The 18,368-nt window shown below is 44.5% G+C and overlaps 6 protein-coding genes across 6 annotated transcripts; all 6 read left to right on the top strand.

Annotated features, from left to right (window-relative positions):
- The first annotated feature begins 4,445 nt into the window (after positions 1-4,445).
- On the top strand, positions 4,446-5,852 carry LOC149063720 (monocarboxylate transporter 12-like). Its single transcript, XM_089255765.1, has one exon. It carries the CDS (start codon positions 4,446-4,448, stop codon positions 5,850-5,852), a length of 1,407 nt encoding a protein of 468 aa, XP_089111891.1.
- A 933-nt stretch (positions 5,853-6,785) lies between these two features.
- LOC149063719 (monocarboxylate transporter 12-like) lies at positions 6,786-8,192 on the top strand. The gene has a single exon (XM_089255764.1). It carries the CDS (start codon positions 6,786-6,788, stop codon positions 8,190-8,192), a length of 1,407 nt encoding a protein of 468 aa, XP_089111890.1.
- Positions 8,193-9,124: 932 nt separating this feature from the next.
- LOC149063718 (monocarboxylate transporter 12-like) lies at positions 9,125-10,531 on the top strand. The gene has a single exon (XM_089255762.1). It carries the CDS (start codon positions 9,125-9,127, stop codon positions 10,529-10,531), a length of 1,407 nt encoding a protein of 468 aa, XP_089111888.1.
- Positions 10,532-11,464: 933 nt separating this feature from the next.
- On the top strand, positions 11,465-12,871 carry LOC149063717 (monocarboxylate transporter 12-like). Its single transcript, XM_089255761.1, has one exon. It carries the CDS (start codon positions 11,465-11,467, stop codon positions 12,869-12,871), a length of 1,407 nt encoding a protein of 468 aa, XP_089111887.1.
- Positions 12,872-13,810: 939 nt separating this feature from the next.
- On the top strand, positions 13,811-15,217 carry LOC149063716 (monocarboxylate transporter 12-like). The gene has a single exon (XM_089255760.1). The coding sequence runs from the start codon at positions 13,811-13,813 to the stop codon at positions 15,215-15,217; it is 1,407 nt and encodes a 468-aa protein (XP_089111886.1).
- A 934-nt stretch (positions 15,218-16,151) lies between these two features.
- On the top strand, positions 16,152-17,558 carry LOC149063715 (monocarboxylate transporter 12-like). Its single transcript, XM_089255759.1, has one exon. It carries the CDS (start codon positions 16,152-16,154, stop codon positions 17,556-17,558), a length of 1,407 nt encoding a protein of 468 aa, XP_089111885.1.
- The last annotated feature ends 810 nt before the right edge of the window (positions 17,559-18,368 follow it).

Here is an 18,368-nt window from a genome sequence, read left to right as displayed (position 1 = left end):
AGCCAATTTCAGTAGAATTCCTTGTGGCCCCCCCCCCCCTTCTGAACCGCTGGAGTAGCTTATGGCTGTTTTTAACAAACTAAACGATTGTTTTTCAGAAGTTAGTAAATCAGAAATGTTCTGAAAATCCCTCTTGCCTTTTGATCTGTGCCCCAAAAACAGAGGTTCCCGAATGTATACGTCGCTTCTGCGATGGCGCGAGTGGCGAAAGTTTAAAGAACTCCTGCCTAGGTCTTTCAAACGCGTGTAGGTCGGAAGGTCGGAATAATTTTTCCGTTCGTTTACACACACCATGTCAACTCGAACACCTCCTATATAGGACAACTTTGAAAAGCACCTTCATAATCCTACAACATGTCAATAATGCAGAACCGCTTAATTACGATGGAACCGTAGCAAATGCGCACACACATCTTGATATTTTCAAAATTTGCTCACAATGAAATTTGATTTCTTATTATTTATGAAAAATTAAGTTTTCAGAAATTTTATTCCGATTTCCTATCCGAATTTTTTTTTCTGACCATGAATAGAAATGGATTTCTTAAAACAGGGAGAAAATATGATTTTTCCTTATTTTCTTTTGGCACATGGCACTTCCCAAAATTATAATTATTAATTACTTTGTGATTAAACTGAGATAATTAATTTACATTAATGGGAAATTTAGTTTTAAATTTTTAATTTATGAGATTTGGTCATGAATTAATTGTAAGCGTGGTCAAAAATTGGTAAGCTTTTAGGTCTTACTTTAACTCCCAAATTATTTCAAACGGCAAATATTGCAAAAAAAAATTCCATTACTTGAAAAATGTTATTACAAAAGGCAATCCATGAACGCGAATTAGAACGCTAACCGTAGCAAATTCAGCTTGGCGTAAAATAATTTAGACAAGCCCGAATGTCACGTGACATAAAAAAAAAGCATCCGCATGTGCTAAACGCTGTGTGTGTTGAGCTGATGAGATCATTCGCACCCGCCTACTCGCAGTCAGTTCCCGGCATAATTATTCCCTGACCTTGCAGTGTATATGTGAGTTTTTTTCTTTCTTTTTTTCTGTGATATATCGCTTTGTGAGCCCTGAAGTTCCAACTTCCGATGAACTGCCATCACTACTCATCTTGAATAGTGTCTTTTTGTGGATTGGTGCAGTTTTGGCTATCTTCGTATGCCTCTTTCCCAGAAAAGAAAGTTGATGCTGATACGTGATTGCACAGGTTGCTGATACCTGTCTGGTCAACAACTCGCAAAAAAAGAGCTGTCGGAATGAAAGCTTTACAAAAAAAAAAAAAAAAAATTAAAAAAAATTAAAAATTTAGAAAATTAATAAAAAAATCTTGAGTTCTTCGAGTTTATTTTTTTATTTCCCCTTTTCTGTGGCTTTCCGAAATGTTTGGAACATTTAAGATGATGTTGGGCGACTGCGGAAGAAAAAGTCCATTGCGACTTTTTGCATCTTAACGTACCAAAGCAAAGAGCTACTTTCTTGGGCGTTCGAAGGAGGGTGAAATCGTTGTTTTGCTTCTCCTTTTTTTTGTACCTTTGCTTCTGCTATGTTTTGGTGCGGCTGCCCTTTCTAAATGTTTTGTTGGCAGCCGCTACCCCCAGGTTACGACACTTTGACACGTAAACTGATATTTGAAATGTTTCGTGCTGGTGTTTACACATGGAGGTGAACAACTTTGTTTTCCCATTCACACATTAGCTGTATTTACATAATTATTTGAACCATGTGAAACCTCAGTGTCAATCTACAAACATATTCTCGTTTAAAATTCTATCACTTGATGTCGTCTGCATTGGTACCTTGGGTTGGATAAAAGTTTGTAAAATTTCTCGGAATTACTCTAAATTTCTAGGTATTTTTTCGACTAGTTGCACTGGAGGCTTGCATTGAAATGTTATAGCGAATTTTGGAAAAAATTCTCGGAATATTCCAATTATTTCGGAGAAATTTTTCGCCACGAGGGTATATAAGGATCTGTTTCTCGCGCGGTCGCCCTCGGCTCCTCGCTGTTCCTCGTTTACTCGATTTATCGTTTACTCGTTTTGCGGCCGGGAGTCGACCTTTTTAATTTTCCATCAAGTTATCGGTGGATTCGTATTAACGGATTCGTGGTAATAATCATGTCTTTCGTTGGTGGTAAGGCTGTTTCGGGCCGTGATGCCAAGAACGTCGTCATCGATGTCGTTCGTTGTGGCAATTCAGCCTGGCTGGACACTTTCACGGTAATCGACTTGAACGAACCAAGGGTTACTGTAAGTGAACGCGTCGCTAATGATGGTGGATACGGATGGTTGGTATCCGTCATGACCTTTGTGGTCACCTTTCTGCTGACGGGCTTTTTGAAATCTTTCGCCGTTTGGAGAGCTGCTATAATGGAGGAATTTCCTGATACCTCCCCGATGGAAGCCTCCTGGATTTCTGGGCGTATCGTTCTCCATTCAGCAGCGCGCTGGTGGCTCGTTTCGGCAACGGGCCGATGGTGTCTGTTGGCAGCATCATCTGCGCGCTCGGCTTCTTGACCAGCTACTTTGCAACTTCGGCTGCTTATCTGATCGGGAGCCTCGGAGTGTGCGTTGGATTGGGATCATCTTTTGTGATCACTGCGGCAGTGGGATGTACCGGTAAGTTCTTCACTACCAGAGAGCCACAGCTATGTCGATCGCACTCTCAGGTGGATGTCTGGGAGCTATCGTTATGCCCTACATACTGGAACCAATTTTCAGTGTGCTCGGGCTGCACTCTGCTTTCCTGGTGTTGTCCGGAACTTTCTTTGTTCTCTCTCTGAGTGGAATGATTTACGCCAATCCAGAAAGTCATTTCACACTGGAAGAGAAAGAGGTTGAGGTTGAAGAACGAAAAGAACGAACCGAGCCTGTCCGCGAAGGAACCTTCTGGGGGAGAACCCGTTCCCAGATTGCGGAACTGATGGCTCTGCGATATCTGCGTCGGCCACAGTTCCTGACGATGGCTTTTTCTGTGTTTGCGTTAAACATGGGAAGTCCTCATTTCTTGAGACAGATGAACGGTCGGGCCGAGAGTCTTGGTGCGAGTGCGGACAGTATCTCTCTACTGACACTTCTCGTACAGTTGGCTGATCTTTCCGCTAGACTGATATACGGCATTTTCGCCTCCAAGTCTCCTTTCCGGCGTACTTCCGAGTACGCTTTTGCCCTGGCAACCTGCGCTTTGTGTGCTGTCTTGGCTATCGTCTGCAACGCCTTCTGGCAGCTGGCTGTTCTCACTTTCATCGGCTCTTTGGCCGCAGGAGTGATGAACATTTGTATTCCACTTGTGTTATCTTACAATCACGGTGCCAGTAACATGAGCAACACTCTCAATCTGGCCCGTTGCTTTCAGGGACTCTCAGGTGTCATTTATCGCTTTGTGAGCCCTGAAGTTCCAACTTCCGATGAACTGCCATCACTACTCATCTTGAATAGTGTCTTTTTGTGGATTGGTGCAGTTTTGGCTATCTTCGTATGCCTCTTTCCCAGAAAAGAAAGTTGATGCTGATACGTGATTGCACAGGTTGCTGATACCTGTCTGGTCAACAACTCGCAAAAAAAGAGCTGTCGGAATGAAAGCTTTACAAAAAAAAAAAAAAAAATTAAAAAAAATTAAAAATTTAGAAAATTAATAAAAAAATCTTGAGTTCTTCGAGTTTATTTTTTTATTTCCCCTTTTCTGTGGCTTTCCGAAATGTTTGGAACATTTAAGATGATGTTGGGCGACTGCGGAAGAAAAAGTCCATTGCGACTTTTTGTATCTTAACGTACCAAAGCAAAGAGCTACTTTCTTGGGCGTTCGAAGGAGGGTGAAATCGTTGTTTTGCTTCTCATTTTTTTTGTACCTTTGCTTCTGCTATGTTTTGGTGCGGCTGCCCTTTCTAAATGTTTTGTTGGCAGCCGCTACCCCCAGGTTACGACACTTTGACACGTAAACTGATATTTGAAATGTTTCGTGCTGGTGTTTACACATGGAGGTGAACAACTTTGTTTTCCCATTCACACATTAGCTGTATTTACATAATTATTTGAACCATGTGAAACCTCAGTGTCAATATACAAACATATTCTCGTTTAAAATTCTATCACTTGATGTCGTCTGCATTGGTACCTTGGGTTGGATAAAAGTTTGTAAAATTTCTCGGAATTACTCTAAATTTCTAGGTATTTTTTCGACTAGTTGCACTGGAGGCTTGCATTGAAATGTTATAGCGAATTTTGGAAAAAATTCTCGGAATTTTCCAATTATTTCGGAGAAATTTTTCGCCACGAGGGTATATAAGGATCTGTTTCTCGCGCGCTCGCCCTCGGCTCCTCGCTGTTCCTCGTTTACTCGATTTATCGTTTACTCGTTTTGCGGCCGGGAGTCGACCTTTTTAATTTTCCATCAAGTTATCGGTGGATTCGTATTAACGGATTCGTGGTAATAATCATGTCTTTCGTTGGTGGTAAGGCTGTTTCGGGCCGTGATGCCAAGAACGTCGTCATCGATGTCGTTCGTTGTGGCAATTCAGCCTGGCTGGACACTTTCACGGTAATCGACTTGAACGAACCAAGGGTTACTGTAAGTGAACGCGTCGCTCCTGATGGTGGATACGGATGGTTGGTATCCGTCATGACCTTTGTGGTCACCTTTCTGCTGACGGGCTTTTTGAAATCTTTCGCCGTTTGGAGAGCTGCTATAATGGAGGAATTTCCTGATACCTCCCCGATGGAAGCCTCCTGGATTTCTGGGCGTATCGGGACATTGTCCCTCATATGTTCTCCATTCAGCAGCGCGCTGGTGGCTCGTTTCGGCAACGGGCCGATGGTGTCTGTTGGCAGCATCATCTGCGCGCTCGGCTTCTTGACCAGCTACTTTGCAACTTCGGCTGCTTATCTGATCGGGAGCCTCGGAGTGTGCGTTGGATTGGGATCATCTTTTGTGATCACTGCGGCAGTGGGATGTACCGGTAAGTTCTTCACTACCAGAGAGCCCACAGCTATGTCGATCGCACTCTCAGGTGGATGTCTGGGAGCTATGGTTATGCCCTACATACTGGAACCAATTTTCAGTGTGCTCGGGCTGCACTCTGCTTTCCTGGTGTTGTCCGGAACTTTCTTTGTTCTCTCTCTGAGTGGAATGATTTACGCCAATCCAGAAAGCCATTTCACACTGGAAGAGAAAGAGGTTGAGGTTGAAGAACGAAAAGAACGAACCGAGCCTGTCCGCGAAGGAACCTTCTGGGGGAGAACCCGTTCCCAGATTGCGGAACTGATGGCTCTGCGATATCTGCGTCGGCCACAGTTCCTGACGATGGCTTTTTCTGTGTTTGCGTTAAACATGGGAAGTCCTCATTTCTTGAGACAGATGAACGGTCGGGCCGAGAGTCTTGGTGCGAGTGCGGACAGTATCTCTCTACTGACACTTCTCGTACAGTTGGCTGATCTTTCCGCTAGACTGATATACGGCATTTTCGCCTCCAAGTCTCCTTTCCGGCGTACTTCCGAGTACGCTTTTGCCCTGGCAACCTGCGCTTTGTGTGCTATCTTGGCTATCGTCTGCAACGCCTTCTGGCAGCTGGCTGTTCTCACTTTCATCGGCTCTTTGGCCGCAGGAGTGATGAACATTTGTATTCCACTTGTGTTATCTTACAATCACGGTGCCAGTAACATGAGCAACACTCTCAATCTGGCCCGTTGCTTTCAGGGACTCTCAGGTGTCATTTATCGCTTTGTGAGCCCTGAAGTTCCAACTTCCGATGAACTGCCATCACTACTCATCTTGAATAGTGTCTTTTTGTGGATTGGTGCAGTTTTGGCTATCTTCGTATGCCTCTTTCCCAGAAAAGAAAGTTGATGCTGATACGTGATTGCACAGGTTGCTGATACCTGTCTGGTCAACAACTCGCAAAAAAAGAGCTGTCGGAATGAAAGCTTTACAAAAAAAAAAAAAAAAAAAATTAAAAAAAATTAAAAATTTAGAAAATTAATAAAAAAATCTTGAGTTCTTCGAGTTTATTTTTTTATTTCCCCTTTTCTGTGGCTTTCCGAAATGTTTGGAACATTTAAGATGATGTTGGGCGACTGCGGAAGAAAAAGTCCATTGCGACTTTTTGTATCTTAACGTACCAAAGCAAAGAGCTACTTTCTTGGGCGTTCGAAGGAGGGTGAAATCGTTGTTTTGCTTCTCATTTTTTTTGTACCTTTGCTTCTGCTATGTTTTGGTGCGGCTGCCCTTTCTAAATGTTTTGTTGGCAGCCGCTACCCCCAGGTTACGACACTTTGACACGTAAACTGATATTTGAAATGTTTCGTGCTGGTGTTTACACATGGAGGTGAACAACTTTGTTTTCCCATTCACACATTAGCTGTATTTACATAATTATTTGAACCATGTGAAACCTCAGTGTCAATCTACAAACATATTCTCGTTTAAAATTCTATCACTTGATGTCGTCTGCATTGGTACCTTGGGTTGGATAAAAGTTTGTAAAATTTCTCGGAATTACTCTAAATTTCTAGGTATTTTTTCGACTAGTTGCACTGGAGGCTTGCATTGAAATGTTATAGCGAATTTTGGAAAAAATTCTCGGAATATTCCAATTATTTCGGAGAAATTTTTCGCCACGAGGGTATATAAGGATCTGTTTCTCGCGCGGTCGCCCTCGGCTCCTCGCTGTTCCTCGTTTACTCGATTTATCGTTTACTCGTTTTGCGGCCGGGAGTCGACCTTTTTAATTTTCCATCAAGTTATCGGTGGATTCGTATTAACGGATTCGTGGTAATAATCATGTCTTTCGTTGGTGGTAAGGCTGTTTCGGGCCATGATGCCAAGAACGTCGTCATCGATGTCGTTCGTTGTGGCAATTCAGCCTGGCTGGACACTTTCACGGTAATCGACTTGAACGAACCAAGGGTTACTGTAAGTGAACGCGTCGCTCCTGATGGTGGATACGGATGGTTGGTATCCGTCATGACCTTTGTGGTCACCTTTCTGCTGACGGGCTTTTTGAAATCTTTCGCCGTTTGGAGAGCTGCTATAATGGAGGAATTTCCTGATACCTCCCCGATGGAAGCCTCCTGGATTTCTGGGCGTATCGGGACATTGTCCCTCATATGTTCTCCATTCAGCAGCGCGCTGGTGGCTCGTTTCGGCAACGGGCCGATGGTGTCTGTTGGCAGCATCATCTGCGCGCTCGGCTTCTTGACCAGCTACTTTGCAACTTCGGCTGCTTATCTGATCGGGAGCCTCGGAGTGTGCGTTGGATTGGGATCATCTTTTGTGATCACTGCGGCAGTGGGATGTACCGGTAAGTTCTTCACTACCAGAGAGCCCACAGCTATGTCGATCGCACTCTCAGGTGGATGTCTGGGAGCTATCGTTATGCCCTACATACTGGAACCAATTTTCAGTGTGCTCGGGCTGCACTCTGCTTTCCTGGTGTTGTCCGGAACTTTCTTTGTTCTCTCTCTGAGTGGAATGATTTACGCCAATCCAGAAAGTCATTTCACACTGGAAGAGAAAGAGGTTGAGGTTGAAGAACGAAAAGAACGAACCGAGCCTGTCCGCGAAGGAACCTTCTGGGGGAGAACCCGTTCCCAGATTGCGGAACTGATGGCTCTGCGATATCTGCGTCGGCCACAGTTCCTGACGATGGCTTTTTCTGTGTTTGCGTTAAACATGGGAAGTCCTCATTTCTTGAGACAGATGAACGGTCGGGCCGAGAGTCTTGGTGCGAGTGCGGACAGTATCTCTCTACTGACACTTCTCGTACAGTTGGCTGATCTTTCCGCTAGACTGATATACGGCATTTTCGCCTCCAAGTCTCCTTTCCGGCGTACTTCCGAGTACGCTTTTGCCCTGGCAACCTGCGCTTTGTGTGCTGTCTTGGCTATCGTCTGCAACGCCTTCTGGCAGCTGGCTGTTCTCACTTTCATCGGCTCTTTGGCCGCAGGAGTGATGAACATTTGTATTCCACTTGTGTTATCTTACAATCATGGTGCCAGTAACATGAGCAACACTCTCAATCTGGCCCGTTGCTTTCAGGGACTCTCAGGTGTCATTTATCGCTTTGTGAGCCCTGAAGTTCCAACTTCCGATGAACTGCCATCACTACTCATCTTGAATAGTGTCTTTTTGTGGATTGGTGCAGTTTTGGCTATCTTCGTATGCCTCTTTCCCAGAAAAGAAAGTTGATGCTGATACGTGATTGCACAGGTTGCTGATACCTGTCTGGTCAACAACTCGCAAAAAAAGAGCTGTCGGAATGAAAGCTTTACAAAAAAAAAAAAAAAAAAATTAAAAAAAATTAAAAATTTAGAAAATTAATAAAAAAATCTTGAGTTCTTCGAGTTTATTTTTTTATTTCCCCTTTTCTGTGGCTTTCCGAAATGTTTGGAACATTTAAGATGATGTTGGGCGACTGCGGAAGAAAAAGTCCATTGCGACTTTTTGTATCTTAACGTACCAAAGCAAAGAGCTACTTTCTTGGGCGTTCGAAGGAAGGTGAAATCGTTGTTTTGCTTCTCCTTTTTTTTGTACCTTTGCTTCTGCTATGTTTTGGTGCGGCTGCCCTTTCTAAATGTTTTGTTGGCAGCCGCTACCCCCAGGTTACGACACTTTGACACGTAAACTGATATTTGAAATGTTTCGTGCTGGTGTTTACACATGGAGGTGAACAACTTTGTTTTCCCATTCACACATTAGCTGTATTTACATAATTATTTGAACCATGTGAAACCTCAGTGTCAATCTACAAACATATTCTCGTTTAAAATTCTATCACTTGATGTCGTCTGCATTGGTACCTTGGGTTGGATAAAAGTTTGTAAAATTTCTCGGAATTACTCTAAATTTCTAGGTATTTTTTCGACTAGTTGCACTGGAGGCTTGCATTGAAATGTTATAGCGAATTTTGGAAAAAATTCTCGGAATATTCCAATTATTTCGGAGAAATTTTTCGCCACGAGGGTATATAAGGATCTGTTTCTCGCGCGGTCGCCCTCGGCTCCTCGCTGTTCCTCGTTTACTCGATTTATCGTTTACTCGTTTTGCGGCCGGGAGTCGACCTTTTTAATTTTCCATCAAGTTATCGGTGGATTCGTATTAACGGATTCGTGGTAATAATCATGTCTTTCGTTGGTGGTAAGGCTGTTTCGGGCCATGATGCCAAGAACGTCGTCATCGATGTCGTTCGTTGTGGCAATTCAGCCTGGCTGGACACTTTCACGGTAATCGACTTGAACGAACCAAGGGTTACTGTAAGTGAACGCGTCGCTCCTGATGGTGGATACGGATGGTTGGTATCCGTCATGACCTTTGTGGTCACCTTTCTGCTGACGGGCTTTTTGAAATCTTTCGCCGTTTGGAGAGCTGCTATAATGGAGGAATTTCCTGATACCTCCCCGATGGAAGCCTCCTGGATTTCTGGGCGTATCGGGACATTGTCCCTCATATGTTCTCCATTCAGCAGCGCGCTGGTGGCTCGTTTCGGCAACGGGCCGATGGTGTCTGTTGGCAGCATCATCTGCGCGCTCGGCTTCTTGACCAGCTACTTTGCAACTTCGGCTGCTTATCTGATCGGGAGCCTCGGAGTGTGCGTTGGATTGGGATCATCTTTTGTGATCACTGCGGCAGTGGGATGTACCGGTAAGTTCTTCACTACCAGAGAGCCCACAGCTATGTCGATCGCACTCTCAGGTGGATGTCTGGGAGCTATCGTTATGCCCTACATACTGGAACCAATTTTCAGTGTGCTCGGGCTGCACTCTGCTTTCCTGGTGTTGTCCGGAACTTTCTTTGTTCTCTCTCTGAGTGGAATGATTTACGCCAATCCAGAAAGTCATTTCACACTGGAAGAGAAAGAGGTTGAGGTTGAAGAACGAAAAGAACGAACCGAGCCTGTCCGCGAAGGAACCTTCTGGGGGAGAACCCGTTCCCAGATTGCGGAACTGATGGCTCTGCGATATCTGCGTCGGCCACAGTTCCTGACGATGGCTTTTTCTGTGTTTGCGTTAAACATGGGAAGTCCTCATTTCTTGAGACAGATGAACGGTCGGGCCGAGAGTCTTGGTGCGAGTGCGGACAGTATCTCTCTACTGACACTTCTCGTACAGTTGGCTGATCTTTCCGCTAGACTGATATACGGCATTTTCGCCTCCAAGTCTCCTTTCCGGCGTACTTCCGAGTACGCTTTTGCCCTGGCAACCTGCGCTTTGTGTGCTGTCTTGGCTATCGTCTGCAACGCCTTCTGGCAGCTGGCTGTTCTCACTTTCATCGGCTCTTTGGCCGCAGGAGTGATGAACATTTGTATTCCACTTGTGTTATCTTACAATCATGGTGCCAGTAACATGAGCAACACTCTCAATCTGGCCCGTTGCTTTCAGGGACTCTCAGGTGTCATTTATCGCTTTGTGAGCCCTGAAGTTCCAACTTCCGATGAACTGCCATCACTACTCATCTTGAATAGTGTCTTTTTGTGGATTGGTGCAGTTTTGGCTATCTTCGTATGCCTCTTTCCCAGAAAAGAAAGTTGATGCTGATACGTGATTGCACAGGTTGCTGATACCTGTCTGGTCAACAACTCGCAAAAAAAGAGCTGTCGGAATGAAAGCTTTACAAAAAAAAAAAAAAAAAAAATTAAAAAAAATTAAAAATTTAGAAAATTAATAAAAAAATCTTCAGTTCTTCGAGTTTATTTTTTTATTTCCCCTTTTCTGTGGCTTTCCGAAATGTTTGGAACATTTAAGATGATGTTGGGCGACTGCGGGAGAAAAAGTCCATTGCGACTTTTTGTATCTTAACGTACCAAAGCAAAGAGCTACTTTCTTGGGCGTTCGAAGGAGGGTGAAATCGTTGTTTTGCTTCTCCTTTTTTTTGTACCTTTGCTTCTGCTATGTTTTGGTGCGGCTGCCCTTTCTAAATGTTTTGTTGGCAGCCGCTACCCCCAGGTTACGACACTTTGACACGTAAACTGATATTTGAAATGTTTCGTGCTGGTGTTTACACATGGAGGTGAACAACTTTGTTTTCCCATTCACACATTAGCTGTATTTACATAATTATTTGAACCATGTGAAACCTCAGTGTCAATCTACAAACATATTCTCGTTTAAAATTCTATCACTTGATGTCGTCTGCATTGGTACCTTGGGTTGGATAAAAGTTTGTAAAATTTCTCGGAATTACTCTAAATTTCTAGGTATTTTTTCGACTAGTTGCACTGGAGGCTTGCATTGAAATGTTATAGCGAATTTTGGAAAAAATTCTCGGAATATTCCAATTATTTCGGAGAAATTTTTCGCCACGAGGGTATATAAGGATCTGTTTCTCGCGCGCTCGCCCTCGGCTCCTCGCTGTTCCTCGTCTACTCGATTTATCGTTTACTCGTTTTGCGGCCGGGAGTCGACCTTTTTAATTTTCCATCAAGTTATCGGTGGATTCGTATTAACGGATTCGTGGTAATAATCATGTCTTTCGTTGGTGGTAAGACTGTTTCGGGCCATGATGCCAAGAACGTCGTCATCGATGTCGTTCGTTGTGGCAATTCAGCCTGGCTGGACACTTTCACGGTAATCGACTTGAACGAACCAAGGGTTACTGTAAGTGAACGCGTCGCTCCTGATGGTGGATACGGATGGTTGGTATCCGTCATGACCTTTGTGGTCACCTTTCTGCTGACGGGCTTTTTGAAATCTTTCGCCGTTTGGAGAGCTGCTATAATGGAGGAATTTCCTGATACCTCCCCGATGGAAGCCTCCTGGATTTCTGGGCGTATCGGGACATTGTCCCTCATATGTTCTCCATTCAGCAGCGCGCTGGTGGCTCGTTTCGGCAACGGGCCGATGGTGTCTGTTGGCAGCATCATCTGCGCGCTCGGCTTCTTGACCAGCTACTTTGCAACTTCGGCTGCTTATCTGATCGGGAGCCTCGGAGTGTGCGTTGGATTGGGATCATCTTTTGTGATCACTGCGGCAGTGGGATGTACCGGTAAGTTCTTCACTACCAGAGAGCCCACAGCTATGTCGATCGCACTCTCAGGTGGATGTCTGGGAGCTATGGTTATGCCCTACATACTGGAACCAATTTTCAGTGTGCTCGGGCTGCACTCTGCTTTCCTGGTGTTGTCCGGAACTTTCTTTGTTCTCTCTCTGAGTGGAATGATTTACGCCAATCCAGAAAGCCATTTCACACTGGAAGAGAAAGAGGTTGAGGTTGAAGAACGAAAAGAACAAACCGAGCCTGTCCGCGAAGGAACCTTCTGGGGGAGAACCCGTTCCCAGATTGCGGAACTGATGGCTCTGCGATATCTGCGTCGGCCACAGTTCCTGACGATGGCTTTTTCTGTGTTTGCGTTAAACATGGGAAGTCCTCATTTCTTGAGGCAGATGAACGGTCGGGCCGAGAGTCTTGGTGCGAGTGCGGACAGTATCTCTCTACTGACACTTCTCGTACAGTTGGCTGATCTTTCCGCTAGACTGATATACGGCATTTTCGCCTCCAAGTCTCCTTTCCGGCGTACTTCCGAGTACGCTTTTGCCCTGGCAACCTGCGCTTTGTGTGCTGTCTTGGCTATCGTCTGCAACGCCTTCTGTCAGCTGGCTGTTCTCACTTTCATCGGCTCTTTGGCCGCAGGAGTGATGAACATTTGTATTCCACTTGTGTTATCTTACAATCACGGTGCCAGTAACATGAGCAACACTCTCAATCTGGCCCGTTGCTTTCAGGGACTCTCAGGTGTCATTTATCGCTTTGTGAGCCCTGAAGTTCCAACTTCCGATGAACTGCCATCACTACTCATCTTGAATAGTGTCTTTTTGTGGATTGGTGCAGTTTTGGCTATCTTCGTATGCCTCTTTCCCAGAAAAGAAAGTTGATGCTGATACGTGATTGCACAGGTTGCTGATACCTGTCTGGTCAACAACTCGCAAAAAAAGAGCTGTCGGAATGAAAGCTTTACAAAAAAAAAAAAAAAAAAAAAAAAAATTAAAAAAAATTAAAAATTTAGAAAATTAATAAAAAAATCTTGAGTTCTTCGAGTTTATTTTTTTATTTCCCCTTTTCTGTGGCTTTCCGAAATGTTTGGAACATTTAAGATGATGTTGGGCGACTGCGGAAGAAAAAGTCCATTGCGACTTTTTGTATCTTAACGTACCAAAGCAAAGAGCTACTTTCTTGGGCGTTCGAAGGAGGGTGAAATCGTTGTTTTGCTTCTCATTTTTTTTGTACCTTTGCTTCTGCTATGTTTTGGTGCGGCTGCCCTTTCTAAATGTTTTGTTGGCAGCCGCTACCCCCAGGTTACGACACTTTGACACGTAAACTGATATTTGAAATGTTTCGTGCTGGTGTTTACACATGGAGGTGAACAACTTTGTTTTCCCATTCACACATTAGCTGTATTTACATAATTATTTGAACCATGTGAAACCTCAGTGTCAATATACAAACATATTCTCGTTTAAAATTCTATCACTTGATGTCGTCTGCATTGGTACCTTGGGTTGGATAAAAGTTTGTAAAATTTCTCGGAATTACTCTAAATTTCTAGGTATTTTTTCGACTAGTTGCACTGGAGGCTTGCATTGAAATGTTATAGCGAATTTTGGAAAAAATTCTCGGAATTTTCCAATTATTTCGGAGAAATTTTTCGCCACGAGGGTATATAAGGATCTGTTTCTCGCGCGCTCGCCCTCGGCTCCTCGCTGTTCCTCGTTTACTCGATTTATCGTTTACTCGTTTTGCGGCCGGGAGTCGACCTTTTTAATTTTCCATCAAGTTATCGGTGGATTCGTATTAACGGATTCGTGGTAATAATCATGTCTTTCGTTGGGGGTAAGGCTGTTTCGGGCCGTGATGCCAAGAACGTCGTCATCGATGTCGTTCGTTGTGGCAATTCAGCCTGGCTGGATACTTTCACGGTAATCGACTTGAACGAACCAAGGGTTACTGTAAGTGAACGCGTCGCTCCTGATGGTGGATACGGATGGTTGGTATCCGTCATGACCTTTGTGGTCACCTTTCTGCTGACGGGCTTTTTGAAATCTTTCGCCGTTTGGAGAGCTGCTATAATGGAGGAATTTCCTGATACCTCCCCGATGGAAGCCTCCTGGATTTCTGGGCGTATCGGGACATTGTCCCTCATATGTTCTCCATTCAGCAGCGCGCTGGTGGCTCGTTTCGGCAACGGGCCGATGGTGTCTGTTGGCAGCATCATCTGCGCGCTCGGCTTCTTGACCAGCTACTTTGCAACTTCGGCTGCTTATCTGATCGGGAGCCTCGGAGTGTGCGTTGGATTGGGATCATCTTTTGTGATCACTGCGGCAGTGGGATGTACCGGTAAGTTCTTCACTACCAGAGAGCCCACAGCTATGTCGATCGCACTCTCAGGTGGATGTCTGGGAGCTATCGTTATGCCCTACATACTGGAACCAATTTTCAGTGTGCTCGGGCTGCACTCTGCTTTCCTGGTGTTGTCCGGAACTTTCTTTGTTCTCTCTCTGAGTGGAATGATTTACGCCAATCCAGAAAGTCATTTCACACTGGAAGAGAAGGAGGTTGAGGTTGAAGAACGAAAAGAACGAACCGAGCCTGTCCGCGAAGGAACCTTCTGGGGGAGAACCCGTTCCCAGATTGCGGAACTGATGGCTCTGCGATATCTGCGTCGGCCACAGTTCCTGACGATGGCTTTTTCTGTGTTTGCGTTAAACATGGGAAGTCCTCATTTCTTGAGACAGATGAACGGTCGGGCCGAGAGTCTTGGTGCGAGTGCGGACAGTATCTCTCTACTGACACTTCTCGTACAGTTGGCTGATCTTTCCGCTAGACTGATATACGGCATTTTCGCCTCCAAGTCTCCTTTCCGGCGTACTTCCGAGTACGCTTTTGCCCTGGCAACCTGCGCTTTGTGTGCTGTCTTGGCTATCGTCTGCAACGCCTTCTGGCAGCTGGCTGTTCTCACTTTCATCGGCTCTTTGGCCGCAGGAGTGATGAACATTTGTATTCCACTTGTGTTATCTTACAATCATGGTGCCAGTAACATGAGCAACACTCTCAATCTGGCCCGTTGCTTTCAGGGACTCTCAGGTGTCATTTATCGCTTTGTGAGCCCTGAAGTTCCAACTTCCGATGAACTGCCATCACTACTCATCTTGAATAGTGTCTTTTTGTGGATTGGTGCAGTTTTGGCTATCTTCGTATGCCTCTTTCCCAGAAAAGAAAGTTGATGCTGATACGTGATTGCACAGGTTGCTGATACCTGTCTGGTCAACAACTCGCAAAAAAAGAGCTGTCGGAATGAAAGCTTTACAAAAAAAAAAAAAAAAAAAAATTAAAAAAAATTAAAAATTTAGAAAATTAATAAAAAAATCTTGAGTTCTTCGAGTTTATTTTTTTATTTCCCCTTTTCTGTGGCTTTCCGAAATGTTTGGAACATTTAAGATGATGTTGGGCGACTGCGGAAGAAAAAGTCCATTGCGACTTTTTGTATCTTAACGTACCAAAGCAAAGAGCTACTTTCTTGGGCGTTCGAAGGAGGGTGAAATCGTTGTTTTGCTTCTCCTTTTTTTTGTACCTTTGCTTCTGCTATGTTTTGGTGCGGCTGCCCTTTCTAAATGTTTTGTTGGCAGCCGCTACCCCCAGGTTACGACACTTTGACACGTAAACTGATATTTGAAATGTTTCGTGCTGGTGTTTACACATGGAGGTGAACAACTTTGTTTTCCCATTCACACATTAGCTGTATTTACATAATTATTTGAACCATGTGAAACCTCAGTGTCAATCTACAAACATATTCTCGTTTAAAATTCTATCACTTGATGTCGTCTGCATTGGTACCTTGGGTTGGATAAAAGTTTGTAAAATTTCTCGGAATTACTCTAAATTTCTAGGTATTTTTTCGACTAGTTGCACTGGAGGCTTGCATTGAAATGTTATAGCGAATTTTGGAAAAAATTCTCGGAATATTCCAATTATTTCGGAGAAATTTTTCGCCACGAGGGTATATAAGGATCTGTTTCTCGCGCGCTCGCCCTCGGCTCCTCGCTGTTCCTCGTCTACTCGATTTATCGTTTACTCGTTTTGCGGCCGGGAGTCGACCTTTTTAATTTTCCATCAAGTTATCGGTGGATTCGTATTAACGGATTCGTGGTAATAATCATGTCTTTCGTTGGTGGTAAGACTGTTTCGGGCCATGATGCCAAGAACGTCGTCATCGATGTCGTTCGTTGTGGCAATTCAGCCTGGCTGGACACTTTCACGGTAATCGACTTGAACGAACCAAGGGTTACTGTAAGTGAACGCGTCGCTCCTGATGGTGGATACGGATGGTTGGTATCCGTCATGACCTTTGTGGTCACCTTTCTGCTGACGGGCTTTTTGAAATCTTTCGCCGTTTGGAGAGCTGCTATAATGGAGGAATTTCCTGATACCTCCCCGATGGAAGCCTCCTGGATTTCTGGGCGTATCGGGACATTGTCCCTCATATGTTCTCCATTCAGCAGCGCGCTGGTGGCTCGTTTCGGCAACGGGCCGATGGTGTCTGTTGGCAGCATCATCTGCGCGCTCGGCTTCTTGACCAGCTACTTTGCAACTTCGGCTGCTTATCTGATCGGGAGCCTCGGAGTGTGCGTTGGATTGGGATCATCTTTTGTGATCACTGCGGCAGTGGGATGTACCGGTAAGTTCTTCACTACCAGAGAGCCCACAGCTATGTCGATCGCACTCTCAGGTGGATGTCTGGGAGCTATGGTTATGCCCTACATACTGGAACCAATTTTCAGTGTGCTCGGGCTGCACTCTGCTTTCCTGGTGTTGTCCGGAACTTTCTTTGTTCTCTCTCTGAGTGGAATGATTTACGCCAATCCAGAAAGCCATTTCACACTGGAAGAGAAAGAGGTTGAGGTTGAAGAACGAAAAGAACAAACCGAGCCTGTCCGCGAAGAAACCTTCTGGGGGAGAACCCGTTCCCAGATTGCGGAACTGATGGCTCTGCGATATCTGCGTCGGCCACAGTTCCTGACGATGGCTTTTTCTGTGTTTGCGTTAAACATGGGAAGTCCTCATTTCTTGAGGCAGATGAACGGTCGGGCCGAGAGTCTTGGTGCGAGTGCGGACAGTATCTCTCTACTGACACTTCTCGTACAGTTGGCTGATCTTTCCGCTAGACTGATATACGGCATTTTCGCCTCCAAGTCTCCTTTCCGGCGTACTTCCGAGTACGCTTTTGCCCTGGCAACCTGCGCTTTGTGTGCTGTCTTGGCTATCGTCTGCAACGCCTTCTGTCAGCTGGCTGTTCTCACTTTCATCGGCTCTTTGGCCGCAGGAGTGATGAACATTTGTATTCCACTTGTGTTATCTTACAATCACGGTGCCAGTAACATGAGCAACACTCTCAATCTGGCCCGTTGCTTTCAGGGACTCTCAGGTGTCATTTATCGCTTTGTGAGCCCTGAAGTTCCAACTTCCGATGAACTGCCATCACTACTCATCTTGAATAGTGTCTTTTTGTGGATTGGTGCAGTTTTGGCTATCTTCGTATGCCTCTTTCCCAGAAAAGAAAGTTGATGCTGATACGTGATTGCACAGGTTGCTGATACCTGTCTGGTCAACAACTCGCAAAAAAAGAGCTGTCGGAATGAAAGCTTTACAAAAAAAAAAAAAAAAAAAAAATTAAAAATTTAGAAAATTAATAAAAAAATCTTGAGTTCTTCGAGTTTATTTTTTTATTTCCCCTTTTCTGTGGCTTTCCGAAATGTTTGGAACATTTAAGATGATGTTGGGCGACTGCGGAAGAAAAAGTCCATTGCGACTTTTTGTATCTTAACGTACCAAAGCAAAGAGCTACTTTCTTGGGCGTTCGAAGGAGGGTGAAATCGTTGTTTTGCTTCTCATTTTTTTTGTACCTTTGCTTCTGCTATGTTTTGGTGCGGCTGCCCTTTCTAAATGTTTTGTTGGCAGCCGCTACCCCCAGGTTACGACACTTTGACACGTAAACTGATATTTGAAATGTTTCGTGCTGGTGTTTACACATGGAGGTGAACAACTTTGTTTTCCCATTCACACATTAGCTGTATTTACATAATTATTTGAACCATGTGAAACCTCAGTGTCAATCTACAAACATATTCTCGTTTAAAATTCTATCACTTGATGTCGTCTGCATTGGTACCTTGGGTTGGATAAAAGTTTGTAAAATTTCTCGGAATTACTCTAAATTTCTAGGTATTTTTTCGACTAGTTGCACTGGAGGCTTGCATTGAAATGTTATAGCGAATTTTGGAAAAAATTCTCGGAATATTCCAATTATTTCGGAGAAATTTTTCGCCACGAGGGTATATAAGGATCTGTTTCTCGCGCGGTCGCCCTCGGCTCCTC

This window comes from Pholcus phalangioides, unplaced genomic scaffold (genome assembly GCF_987345545.1).
Source record: "Pholcus phalangioides strain wild (caught in Gottingen) unplaced genomic scaffold, Ppha-v1.0 ptg000172l_1, whole genome shotgun sequence".
Taxonomy (NCBI): Eukaryota; Metazoa; Arthropoda; class Arachnida; order Araneae; family Pholcidae; genus Pholcus; species Pholcus phalangioides.
Note: the sequence above shows the minus strand (reverse complement) of the source record. Positions and strands in the feature narration are given on the sequence as shown.

What these genes read in the sequence shown, in the direction of transcription:
- LOC149063720 (XM_089255765.1), top strand. Translation starts at nt 4,446, where the DNA reads ATGTCTTTCGTTGGTGGTAAGGCTGTTTCGGGCCGTGATGCCAAGAAC.
- LOC149063719 (XM_089255764.1), top strand. Translation starts at nt 6,786, where the DNA reads ATGTCTTTCGTTGGTGGTAAGGCTGTTTCGGGCCATGATGCCAAGAAC.
- LOC149063718 (XM_089255762.1), top strand. Translation starts at nt 9,125, where the DNA reads ATGTCTTTCGTTGGTGGTAAGGCTGTTTCGGGCCATGATGCCAAGAAC.
- LOC149063717 (XM_089255761.1), top strand. Translation starts at nt 11,465, where the DNA reads ATGTCTTTCGTTGGTGGTAAGACTGTTTCGGGCCATGATGCCAAGAAC.
- LOC149063716 (XM_089255760.1), top strand. Translation starts at nt 13,811, where the DNA reads ATGTCTTTCGTTGGGGGTAAGGCTGTTTCGGGCCGTGATGCCAAGAAC.
- LOC149063715 (XM_089255759.1), top strand. Translation starts at nt 16,152, where the DNA reads ATGTCTTTCGTTGGTGGTAAGACTGTTTCGGGCCATGATGCCAAGAAC.